The following is a 13694-nucleotide window of genomic DNA, read 5'->3' on the forward strand; positions in this document are numbered from 1 at the left end:
AAAGGAGAATAAATGAAATAAGGAGTTAAAAAACAGCTGTGTATATGTAACAATTTAACTTGTGACAAACCTGGCATTCCAGTGGGAAAATAATTGTTTCTTTGGTGTAATAAATAATGTTGATGTAACTGGCTATCCATTTGGAAGAAAACAAAGACCCTTAGTATCCTATGTTCAAAAATAAATTCCTGATGAAACAAAGATCTAAGGGTAAAAAAACAAGACTTACAGACATAAGAAAAGAACATTAGATTCATTTTTATAACCCCAAAGGTGGTGTGGAAGATCTTGTACAAGACAAGAGTCCCCAAATCCAGAGCAAAAGACATCAATAGGATATGGAGAGGGGGTACTTCTCTTGTGTCTCAGAATGTCCACTAAAATCTTCAGGTTGAGGCTCTGAATGGTTAATATCCTCAATTCTAAGGAGAGGAGTGACCTTCCCAGTAGTGAATTCTCCAATTATCAGTTACCCTCCTGCTTCCCATTTAAGAGAAGACTAGAGATTCATCAGAGAGATTTCTTTAAAGAAGATGGTCAGAAATAGGGACCATGAGCATCTCTCTTCCTCTTGGTGGAAGGGAAGGAGGTATTTCCTCGCATCTTGTCCCCAGCCAGGGAGGAACCATGAGGATACCATGTGGAGACAGCAGTTTTCTACTGTCGGGAACTGGCACCTCTCACTTGTCGCTGAGGCTTGTAAAGAGTCAGTAAGTTCCTGCAGCCTACTCCTGGAACGTGATGATGGAAGGGCTGTATAGATGTCCTTGGGTATCTGAGGAACCATCTGGGGGCACATTCAGGTCCTAGCACTTGCTCGGAGAAGCTGGCTGGAGCAGGCTGCAGTGGCAAGGCAAGGAGAGCATGCAGCAGTGAGAAGGAACTGCCTTTCCAGGTGCAGGCTTTAGCAGAATAAGGATGGAGGTGTGTTCTTGTCACACTGAAAGGATTTGGCCCCAGAGAGCTGTTGACTGGGTCAAGGGGAGCCCAGAGTGGACAGTGAAGAGTAAGAGCAAGTTACCATAATCAGGGGAAGGTGGGAAAGGGTGAAAGATGTGAAAATCTGGCCTGCAGGTGTGCAAAATACTTGTGTCAGGTGGGTCCCTTGGTGGGGCCAGTGCTGAGGAGCCCTCTCACGCACCCCACAGAAGAGGCAGTAGTGGGATGTCTGCTCTGATTGGGATCACGGGATAGCAAGAGAAGACGGTAAGGGGCCTGGCTAGGTGATCACGGCTTTGCTTTCCCTTTTAACACTTGGCCATGACCTCAGAGTCACAGAGGTGAGAGTGGGAGGAAGTGAACTAAGGAGGATAAGGAAACAGACCCAGCCTTTAATCCAGTGCTGGTCTCCTCACCTTAGGGGGTCAGCACCAAGTTAGGGAGCGATGTGAAGCTTATCCAGGCTTCCTAGGTGGTGCTAGTGGTAAAGAACCTGCCTGCCAAGGCAGAAGACATAACAGGTGAGAGGTGGGTCCCTGGGCCGGGAGGATCCCTGGAGCAGGGCATGGCAACCCACTCCAGTGTTCTTGCCTGGAGAGTCCCAGGGACAGAGGAGCCTGGTGAGCTGTGGTCCACAGGGTCGCAGAGAGTCAGACACAACTGAAGTGACTTAACATGGATGTGAAACTTGAACTGAACAGATTTTTTTTTTCCACCTAGTCAATTAACAAAATTTATAAAAAATTAAGCTTCCCTTGTGGCTCAGCTGGTAAAGAATCTGCCTGCAATGTGGGAGACCTGGGTTCAATCCCTGGGTTGGGAAGAACCCTGGAGAAGGGAAAGGCTACCCACTCCAGTATTCTGGCCTGGAGAATTCCATGGAATTCCATGGGGTCACAAAGAGTTGAACATGACTGAGCGACTTCACAGAAAAATTGATAACATTCAGTTCTGGTAAGAATAAAGGAAAATAAGCATGATCAAATAATGTTCATGGCAATAGTAAGTTGCTTTGGAGAAAGTAACTTGCCAGTATGGAGTAACTTTTAATAAAAGCAAAGTCTTTGACCTAGAAATCCTTCTTTTTAAATTTTTTTTCCTTGATGCCTAATGATGTTGAGCAAATAGAAATCCTGCTTTTAAGAATCTATCCAACAGAAACAAAGATAACACAGTAAAAGAATATGCATATACGTATATATGTGTATATATATACATATACATACATTATATATACACATATTATACATACATATATATTGTTTGTACAGAAGAATGGAAACAGCTTGAGAATGCACATCAGTATGGGCCACTGGAATGATCATAGTACATTCATGCAAGGGAATGTATTATATTAATAGCTATATTTGTATGTAATGATCTGGAGAAATTTATATGAAACATTAAGAAAAAGAAAGTTACCAAAAAAACCTTTATAATATGATCTCTTTTTTTAAGAAAAGGAAAGAAAGAAAAATGAAATGTGTGTGTGTGTGTGTGTGTGTGTGTGTGTGTGTGTGTGTGTTGACAGGACTTGGAGAGGAATCTAGAAGAATGCACACAAGTGCATTCGAGGTGGCCTTGGCCACCTTGTTAGCACGAGGGTGCAAGGAGGAGATGGTTATTCTTTATTCAGGGCTTTATTGTTTAACTCACTACAATGATTCAGAAACCCAGACAGCCACCTTATGCAATTAAAAATAAAATCCCACTATGTAGTGTAAAGGGGGTAAAATGGAGGAACATGATCCATTTCTTTGGTTTAAAGTATGGCTAAAAAGTATTGCTACCTACCAGCATGGGGATCATTTCTTAGAGTAGACACAGGCCAGCTCACTAAAGTTTTTCCACCAACTGTTTGACATTGAGTCAGGTCAATGAAGATTCTAAAAGTAGGTGATTGTTCCAATCTTCCAAAATTATAAACTTCAATAACAAGCTATTTGTGTAAAAAGAATGTTGTTGTGGGACATATTTCAGAAACAATAAAACCTGATGAATGGCGTGTTAGAGCCGAGGGCTGGGGAGATGGTGGTGTGAAGGGCTTCTACTGATTAGCTGAATTTAGAGCTGGAAAAGATGCCTGACATGTAAGAGTCATGATTTGGCCCTCAGCTTCACAGCAAAGCAGTGAGACTCTTTCCGGTAGGATCTAGGATTTCCATTTTTCTTCTTTTTAGTAAGTTTTCCATGAAAAAGAGAGGAGCTAGTGTGAAGGAAAGAGCACTGGATGGTGCATGGACAAAATCTCCAGGGCTGACCCCCAGGGACCACTCCAAATCAGCCTTGACCTCTATCCTGGGGAGCTGTCTGCCCAGAGCGAATCGTATTTGGTTCCAGGGGAGGAAGCAGACCCCCAAGCTTCCAGACAGACCAGATGAGGGGAGAAGTCTTAGCTCTTCATCAGGCATTGCTTCCAGTTTTATCTTGCCAGCAGGGTGCCTCCTCCTCACACCCCACCCTCCCCAGCCTCTTCCTATCATCCCAGGAAGGAGACACTCACCAAGGACCAAGAGATGGACACGTGACTTGGAGACGCCACCCAGATCCGACATCAGTGAGACAGAGCACTCATAGGTGCCATTGTCATCCATGGTCAACTGGTCAATGGTGATGGAGGCATCTGACTGCTCAGCATTTTTTGATACTCTAGCACGATTCTGATAAAGTTCACCATAGATATACTTTTTGGTCGAAAATGTCCAGGTGAGCACCCTTTCCTGGAAGGAAGAAGAAACACCACTTGGTCTTCAGCCTAAGGCCCTGGCATGATGCTGCAGACTGTCCTGTCTACCCTTACCCACTGTCCCCAGGCCCAGATGTACTGACAAGCCGACCCTGCAGAACAAAGAGCTCTACATGTGGGACCCATTCATGGATTCCTCTTATGATCTATAGCAATAAAACCTGGGGCAGGTAGGCACTTCACATCAGAGGCTGTCACCTCTTGTAACCTATGGCACCTCTTACTTACTCCATTTTAGTTCATTGTCTGCTCTCAAACCTTCAGTCAACCAGTATTTATTGAGTATATAAGATGTTCAAGCATTGTGTTGGGCAATCATCCATGGCTTGCAACCCCCTTTATTTATTTGACTCTTACCTTTGGAATTTGTTTATTCATCAATATACTCATCATTTATCAAATGAAACATGGTACTAGCTAAGATCACTACTTTTGAACCAGACTGCCTCAATTCAAATCCCAGCTCTGCCATGTAGTAGTTGTATGATCTTGAGCAAAATATTAGAGGAAAACAACAGAATGGGAAAGACTAGTGATCTCTTCAAGAAAATTAGGGACACCAAGGGAACATTTCATGCAAAGATGGGCACAATAAAGGACAGAAATGGTATGGGCCTAACAGAAGGAGAAGATAATAAGAAGAGGTAGCAAGAGTACACGGAAGAACTATACAGAAAAGACCTTCATGACCCAGGTAATCATGATGGTGTGATCACTCACCTAGAGCCAGACATCTTGGAATGCAAAGCCAAATGGACCTTAGGAAGCATCACTACAAACAAATCTAGTGGCGGTGATAGAATTCCAGCTGAGCTATTCCAAATCGTAAAAGATGCTGCTCTTAAAATGCTGCACTCAATATGCCAGCAAATTTGGAAAACTCGGCAATGGCCACAGGACTGGAAAAGGTCAGTTTTCATTTCAGTCTCAAAGAAAGGCAATGCCAAAGAATGTTCAAACTACCGCACAATTGCACTCATCTCACACCGTAGCAAAGTAAAGCTCAAAATTCTCCAAGTCAGGTTTCAATAGTATGTGAACTGTGAACTTCCAGATGTTCAAGATGGATTTAGAAAAGGCAGAGAAATCAGAGATCGAATTGCCAAAATCTGTTGGATCATCGAAAAAGCAAGAGAGTTCCAGAAAAACAACTACTTCTGCTTTATCGACTACACTAAAGCATTTGACTGTGTGGCTCACAACAAATTGTGGAAAATTTTTCAAGAGATGGGAATACCAGACCACCTTACCTGACTCCTGAGAAATCTATATGCAGGTCAAGAAGCAACAGTTAGTACTGGACTTGGAATAACAGACTGGCTCACAAATCGGGAAAGGAGTATGTGAAGGCTGTACATTGTCACCCTGCTTATTTAACTTATATGCAGAGTACATCATGCGAAATATTGGACTAGATGAAACACAAGCTGGAATCAAGATTGCCAGAAGAGATACCAATAACCTCAGATATGCAGATGACACCACCCTTAAGGCAGAAAGTAAAGGGGAACTAAAAAGCCTCTTGACAAAAGTGTAAGAGGAGAGTGAAAAAGTCAGCTTAAAACTGAACATTCAGAAAATTAAGATCATGGAACCCGATCACATCACTTCATGGCAAATAGATGGGGAAACAATGGAAACCGTGAGAGACTTTATTTTGGGGGGCTCCAAAATCACTGCAGATGGTGACTGCAGCCATGAAATTAAAAGACACTTGCTCCTTGGAAGAAAAGCTATGACCAACCCAGACAGTATGTTAAAAAACAGAGACATTATTTTGCTGACAAAGGTCTGTCTAGTGAAAGCTATGGTTTTTCTAGTAGTCATGTATGGATGTAAGAGTTGGACTATAAAGAAAGTTGATTGCCAAAGAATTGATGCTTTTGAACTGTGGTGTTGGAGAAGACTCTTGAGAGTCCCTTGGACTGCAGGGAGAGCCAACCAGTCAGTCCTAAAGGAAATGTTCTGAAGTCCTGAATATTCATTGGAAGGACTAATGTTGAAGCTGAAATTCCAATACACTGGCTACCTGATGCAAAGAGCTGACTTATTTGAAAAGACCCTGATGCTGGAAAAAATTGAAAGTGGGAGAAGGGGACGACAGAGGATGAGATGGTTGGATGGCATCACTGACTCAATGGACATGAGTTTAAACAAGCTCCAGGAGTTGGTGATGGACAGGGAAGCCTGGCGTGCTCTAGTCCATGGGGTCACAAAGAGTCAGACACAACTGAGCAACTGAACTGAACTGAATTGAGCAAAATATTTGACATCTTTATGAGTCTATTTCTTCTTCTACAAAGTGGAGATAATGATAATAACACTTGTATCATAGGATTTTTGTGAGGATTAAAGTAGATAATATATGAAAAGCAAATAGCATTGAGCCATGGGCTTAATGAAGCCACCCCAGGTAAACAAGTAGAGAAATGGCAAGCCCCTAAGCTACTTAATTGAGAAAGTCAGGGAGAGGTCAGACAGATAAGAGGGGAAGCCAAGATAAGACTATCAGAAAGCCAAGAGAGGGAGATTCCGAGATGGGAAGTGGTTGATAAAGAAAAGCTAGGGAGAAATGAAATAAGATGAGGACAGAATCAGTACATTAAATTTAACAAAAGAGAAGTTGCTGGTAATTACGGTGGAGTGTTAGAGGAGAAAGGCAGACCATGCTGGGTAGGGAAAAGAGTGTGGAAACATAGGTCAGGTCTGAGGTCTGCACGTACTCTTTATGCAAGTCAGGAAAAGATACTCCAGTTGTTGAACAGACACATATGTGCCAAGCTAATGGTGATCAGGTCCCCTGGGCTGGGTACCCAGATGCATAATTCGCCTGGTTACATGCCACAGCTCTGGTAGGAACAGATGACTCTCAGGAAGCTTGGCTGAGGAAGGGAGGAACAAGAAAGCAGGAGATGAGGACCTGTCTTGGGCTGTGGATGAGTGTATGGATGTTGGCCTTTCTCAGTTCAACTTTTTTTCTGACCTACTAGTTACAGCTACCCTAAGGCTTCCCATTCCTTGACTTTCCCCCATGTCATCTCCCACTCTTACTAGTACCTGTCCAATAATCTGCTTGAGGGCATAGATGTAATCCTTTTCTCTGCACCCTTACTTGCTCTCAAATAACAGCAAATTAAAATTAAAAATAGGGCTGTGGTAGAACTGACAGAGTAGTCTCACACCTAGACAGTATATTAAAAAGCAGAGACATTATTTTGCCTACAAATGTCTGTCTAGTCAAGGCTATGGTTTTTCCAGTAGTCATGTATGGATGTGAGAGGTGAACCATAAAGAAATCTGAGTGCCGAAGAGTTGATATTTTTGAACTGTGGTGTTGGAGAAGACTCTTGAGAGTCCCTTGGCCTGCAAGGAGATCCAACCAATCCATCCTAAAGGGAATCAGTTCTGAATATTCATTGGAAGGACTGATGCTGAAGCTCCAATACTTTGGCCACCTGATGAGAAGAACTGAATCATTAGAAAAGACCCTATGCTGGGAAAGATTGAAGGCAGGAGGAGAAGGGGACGACAGAGGATGAGATAGTTGGATGGCATCACCAGCTCGATGGACATGAGTTTGAGCAAGCTCCAGGAGTTGGTGATGGACAGGGAAGCCTCATGTGCTGCAATCCATGGGGTCACAAAGAGTTGGACACGATGGAGCGACTGAACTGAGCTGAACTTACTTGCTCTCAATGTGATTGCCCCAAATCCTTTAGGAAGTAAGGAATCAGTCAACATAAGATCTTTAGTATTTATCTCAACAGATATAAATTTATCTTTGTCAGGTGCCTGGCAGAGACCTAACATCTGGTTTGCTGAGAGAACATGTCTTCAGTTTCTGCAAGCTAACGGCAGCAGCTGACTTCTGCAGGTTTGTTCCTGGGATTCTTGAAACAGATAGGACAGGTACTCTGGCCCATCAGGGTTCCTTGGGCAACAGACAGTAAGGTGCCTCAGGCCAAGAATGACTCTCCTTTCTCCTCAGCCCTGCTGCTCTAGGACTTGGGTGTCTTGGGTCATCCTTCTTCTCTGTCAGGGAAAAGCTTAATGCTTTCTCTCTGAATAGCTGGGAATCTAATGCCAGGCATGTTTGCATTTTAAAAGTAGAAGTAACTTTAAAATTTATGAATAGGGCCTTCGCTGGTGGTCAGTGGTTAAGACTGCTTCCACTGCAGGGGGTGAGGGTTTGATCCCTGATTAGGGAACTAGGATCCCATATGCCACTTAGTGCAGCAAAAAATAAAAAAAATTAAACCCCAAAAAACTTATGAATAGATGTTCCTCTGCTTACAGTGACAGAAATGCAAATTTGATCAAGAATAAGATATTTTTCCACTCATCAGATTCACAAATATCAGATAGTTTGAGAATAGTCTGAATTAGAGAAATAAGTGCCTGCACTGTTGTTGGTGAACCTGAAAATTAGTCTGACATACAAAGAAGGCAACTTGACATTTATCAAAATTTTAAATTCACATAGCCTTTGACCCCAAAGTTCCATTTTAAAATAATTTATCTTACATATGAATACATATTTATAAACAATTATAATAGTAGCTATAGATATATACCTAGAGACATGCATATATGGATATTTATTGCAATATTATTTGTAGTAGCAAAATATAGGGAGTAAAACAAATGTTCATCATTGGTACATATAGAGCATTAATAAAATGAAATACATATTGTAAATTTTAAAAATATAAGATAAATATAAATGCACTGACACATGGAAAGAGCTCCAAAGTATATTAAGAGGAAAAAAGCCAAGTGGAGGACAGTGTGCATGAGGTTTATAGAAACTTACATATTCATATATGTAAATATATGCTTATGTTTACATGTGATGCATCTATAGAAGGACACCCCAAATCTGGTAATAGCGGTTGCCTCTAGTGGGCTTCCCCGGTAGTGCAGTGGTAAAGAATCACCTGATAATGCAGAAGAAAGGAGACCAGGTTTGATCCCTGGGTTGGGAAGATCCACTGGAGTAGGAAACGGCAACTCACTTCAACATTCTTGCCTGGAAAATTCCATGGACGAGGAGCCAGCCAGGCTTGCAAAGAGTTGGACACTGCTAAGCACACACACTCACACACTCATACACACCTCTAGTGAGAGGAATAGGGGACTGGGATTCTAGGGTGGAAAGCAGATGTATTTTCATGTGTATGAATATATATATTTTCTGAACTGGCATAAAGAACCATTGGAAGGTAACACAGGAAACCATATCTTAGCCAAAAGTGGTATCCACAGTACTGAATAATTGTGGCAGAAATACCTATAAGTTAGAGTAAATACTGCCCCCAAAGAACCAGTACTGGTGAAAATTAGCCTTGTCTGGGAGAAAGGGGACATAAAGGGATTAGGGTATGGAAAATGGGGCAGGGATGGGACAAGATTGGCAAGGATGGGAATGAGACTTCTCAATGTACTTCTTCATTATGTTTTAATTTTTGAACCGTAGGATTAGTAACTATTCCAAAATAGAAAATAAAATTTCCCCATACTCCCTGAAAGAACCCAAGCAGGAAGAAAAAAAAAAAAAGCTACAACAAAATTTGGTCTCAGGGAGAGCTCTGTGTTAATCAAAAGTAAAGACTGACTCAAATGATACAGCAAAGGTCACTTGAGACTGGACAACAGAAAGATGTTTGAGGGAAGGTAACTCTTCCAAACTAGAGATGGCACAGTACAGCCCTCCCTGGGTCCAACATTCACTGCCCCTTCCCCACCCAGCCCATCCTGGGTGTTAACTAGGTTTAGTCTATCTAGCATGTATTGAAAGCTTTTTGTAGTGCTTATCCTCTAAGACAAAAGTCCCCAGCCTACTGGTCCTTGGCCGGTGAGGAACCAGGCCACACAGCAGAAGGTGAGTGGCAGGCACATGAACGAATGAAGCTTCATCTGTATTTACAGCTGCTCCCCACTACTCGCATTACCACCCGAGCTCTGCCTCCTGTCAGATCAGTTTCTGGAAAATAAGCTCAGGGCTTCCACTGATTCTATATTATGATGAGTTGTATAATTATTTCATTGTATATCACAATTTAATAATAATGGAAATAAAGTGCACAATAAATGTAATGTGCTTGAATCATCCCCAAACTACCTCCCACCCCCCAGTCCCTGGAAAAACTGTCTTTCACAAAATAGGTCCCCGGTGCCAAAAAGGTTGCTTTATGGTCAGGTCATACTCAATCCTATATGCATGCTCCCAACGTTTTAAGAATCCTTACCGTATGACTCCTTAGAAGCTTGTCCCACTGGATAAACCCATCTCGGTTGGGGGAGGAAGTTTGGTAGGAGCATGGAAGGGTAGCATTTTTCCCCCTAGCAGCCCGAAGAACATCCTTTGGGGTTTCCACAGAGATGGTATGGACAGTCATCCAGACTGGAAAGAAAGCAGGAAGTAAATGACATGGCATACCCATTCATTGTCCACTGGATCTCCTCCAACCGCAGCTCAACACACTATAACTGCGATCTTGGCCATGGCACACCAGCTATTCTCCTCCAAGCCTCGGGTGAAGCAAACATGTACACCTTGGTTCACCCTGTCCCCATCCTGCAGCATCTCAATAAAGTTAAGCAGCCTGTGTGGTGGGCAAAAGCCTGGCTTTGAGCCTCAGCCCCACCCCTCCCCTTAGGCATTGTGTAAACTTTCTTAGCCTCAGTTCTCATCCAGATAAAGGAACGCTGATAATTTTCAGGACTGTTTGGAGAATTAAATGAGATAACATGTAAATGCATTGCTTAATGCCTGGTACACAGAACATACTCAATAAATATTTCCCCCATCTTCTTTTGTTGTAATGATAATTCAGTCAGTATTTAATACATACTTATGGAGCACTTATATATGGTAAATTTGTTGAATAAGATTAAGTCAAGGTAAAGAGAGAGAGGGTACTCCCAGGGGCACTTATTCTGCATAAGTTTATCAGAAAAAAAAAAAATGGTGAGAGAAAGTGTGGTCACACCAGCATCTCTCATCACATACATTCTTACCATGTGACATCGACTCTCCTCCATCACGACCTGGGGTCTGCGTCCCCTCCCCGTGAATCTGAGTGGGCCTGTGACTACAGTGTGAGTGATGCCCATTTGGCTGAAGCTCTAGTAAGTGGATTTCCTTCCCATATAGTCTGGGTGCCCTTCAAACTGCTGATTTTTACGCTGTTTCTCAGGTGGGCAAGTCCATACTTGGGCCCATCAGCAATAACCCTCCTTATTGGTTTCTGTGTTAGGGATTGGGTTCACATGGATACAACATCTTTGTGTTTCCTACTCATTTCTATGCTGTCCTTCTATATGTAGTAACTGTTTGATCAGCCCGCAGATCTTCCTTAGGAGGAATTGCCCTATATGTAGGTGTAGATTCGGTGTGACTGGAAGAGGAGGTGAGCTCAGGGTCTTTCTATGTAGCCATCTTGGACCCCTCCTAACCAGTCCGCATTTAATACACAGCCTCTCTGTGGCCATTTCAGGAGGGAGCTTGGCACTGAGTTTAAACGCACAGGCTTCAGAGCTAGAACGCCTCTTTGGAATTCCAGTTCCTCTATCTACTAAATGTAAACATAGCCTTGAGCGACTGACTTAAGCTCTCTGTGCCAGAGTGCTTGCTTAAAAAATGGGTTGTTTGAAAATTAAATAACATGAATATATATATATATATATATATATACACATATTGAATAACTTTACTTTCTCATCTCATAGTTTTTTGTTGAGGTGCATCCTTAATTAGAACTTAATCACAAGAGAAACCATCACCATCACCATGGGTGAACTATCATAAATAAATAATAATTACTAATGATGATAACTAAAGAATAGATCAAGGGACTTCCCTGGTGGTCCAATGGTTAAGAATCTGCCTGTCAATGCAGGGGATATGAGTTCAATCCCTGGTCCCAGAAGATTCCACGTATGGCGGGGCAACTAAGCCTGTGTACCCTGGAACCCATGCTCTGCAATTAGAGAAGCCGCCACAGTGAGAAGCCCACGTGCCGCAGCTAGAGAGGAGGCCAGGAGCAGCAAGAGAGACTCAGTGCAGTGAAAAATAAACAGGTTAATTAATTTAAAAGGAATAGATCATTTTTAAAGATCATAATAACACCGAGTTAGAGTCATTTTATGTTAGTTTGTGAGAGAAGAGATTGAAATGAATGAATGAGGAAGAACTCATAAAGAAAGGAAAAATATCTTGAGCAAATACAGAGTGCTATTTAAATGCTATTTGTAAACCTGAGAAGGATTTTTAAAGGCCAATCCTGTGCCCTAAGGCACACTTACATTTTCCATAATCCTAGATGAGAATTTATCCTGTGTTTAAGAACTTCATGCCAACAGCCATCACTGGGAATCCTCCATAGCTAATCTAAATCCTTCTCACTGATTCAGTCAGTTTCCTCTTGTTCTGACGTTACTGGCAACAAAGACCTCTGGCTTAACTTCTTAATAACTTCCCATCATAAACTCAGAGTATTCTGATGTTTGTAATCACCAGCTTTCTCATTCCTAGTTCTGTAATAAACTGTAATAAGCTCAGTTCCTTTCACCTCTTCCCATAGGCTTACTGTTTATTAGCTCTGTGACCCACATTCTATGGAATCTTTGCATCCTACCCAGTGGATGAGGGAAAAGCACCGGCTGAGGATATCTAATCTATAATCAGAACACTAGGACGTGGAGAAGTTGGTTTCTAGAGACTCCCGACAACCTCCCTTTCTATTTTTTGTACAGGCCCACGTTGGGCATCTTCTTTCCAGCTGCCCAGAACCTACCCTCTTCCCCGTAGTTGCCACTCTCACATCCTGTTGCTGCTAACAGCTGTGTCTCTCCTACTCCAGAAGTGTTCTTTCTCTCCTCCTCCCTCCTGCTCTCCTTTCTTTTTTTTCCAAGGCTCTTCTGGGCTCTTCTGATATTGATGAAGACCATCTGTCTAAGCTAATTCACCATAAGGTGTTAAAAACTAATAGTTCGGTGATGTGTTAACCTTCCCAAGGGCATACAAATTGGGAGAGTAGGTGCTTTCGCCTGCAAAGAAGGGATCAAAATCTCAGAATTTTGTGCCCCAAGTACCACCCATGAGTACCTTCATCCCAGTACTCGCTCAAGAAAGTTTATTACACAACATGGCAGAGTGGCCAAAAGCACAGCTGCTAGAGCCAAACTGCCCAGGCTGGCACCCTCATCCTTAGTTTTCCTAGCAGTGCAGCCTTGCACAACTTAATTAACTTCTCTGTACCTAAGCTTCCTTGACTATAAAATGAGGTTAATTATGCTACCTAACTCAAGGTTGTGAGGGTTGGATGACAACGTACTTAGCATGCACAACCTTTACTCTGGCACATAAGCAAGAACTGCGTCCATATTCCATATTGTCCTGTGTTCTCCTCCGCTACACTGTGCTTCTTTCATTTTCATACCCTCAGGGCTCAATAAAGTGCCGAATTAATACATAGGAGATGCTCAATTAAGTGCCCTTTGCCAGCAAAATGAAAGAGTTACAGAGAACTTAAGTTTAAAAGATGGGTAGGATTTACAACCAGAGAAACTTAGTTGCTAGAAAATGTCAAAAAAAAAAAAAAAAAAAAATCAAATAAATAACCAAAGGAGCCTCAGAGAGGGGACACCAAGTCTGCAGGTGGCCCCAGGTGGAAATGGTAAAGGTCGTTGAAACTCCCTAAGTGACTGGGGTGTGAAGACCCAGCTTGAAGCCTCCAGAATTGCTTGTAAATAATTAAGGTTTGTTAAGAAGATAATAAACTGTCTCTTGAGAGCTAACTAGAAAGCAATACATCCAAGGAGGCTAATGAAATGCTTGATGGAACTGGCTGCTTGAGGCAAAGACAGCACATTATGGGAACCCTTGGGAAACTGGCAGTAATGCCTCCACTTAGGAAAATCCATTTGCACAGAGAAACCACAATCTTAGTTAGGGAGGAGGTGCTGGAGGCCAGAAGGGACCCCTTGTGCCCTAAGACTAGATAGA

At 42.4% G+C, this 13694-nt stretch overlaps 1 protein-coding gene across 1 annotated transcript in view; it reads right to left on the reverse strand.

Annotated features, from left to right (window-relative positions):
• The window catches only part of GPA33 (glycoprotein A33), a 50310-nt gene that overhangs the window by 24039 nt on the left and 12577 nt on the right, over positions 1 to 13694 (reverse strand). Inside the window, exons 2-3 of the mRNA XM_065924712.1 lie at positions 9934 to 10088; positions 3443 to 3659 (exon numbers count right to left, since the gene is read on the reverse strand). Coding sequence (XP_065780784.1) covers positions 3443 to 3659; positions 9934 to 10088 — 372 coding nt within the window. The remainder of the gene's footprint in view (positions 1 to 3442; positions 3660 to 9933; positions 10089 to 13694) is intronic.

The sequence above is a fragment of the Muntiacus reevesi genome, chromosome 1 (assembly GCF_963930625.1).
Source record: "Muntiacus reevesi chromosome 1, mMunRee1.1, whole genome shotgun sequence".
Lineage (NCBI taxonomy): Eukaryota > Metazoa > Chordata > Mammalia > Artiodactyla > Cervidae > Muntiacus > Muntiacus reevesi.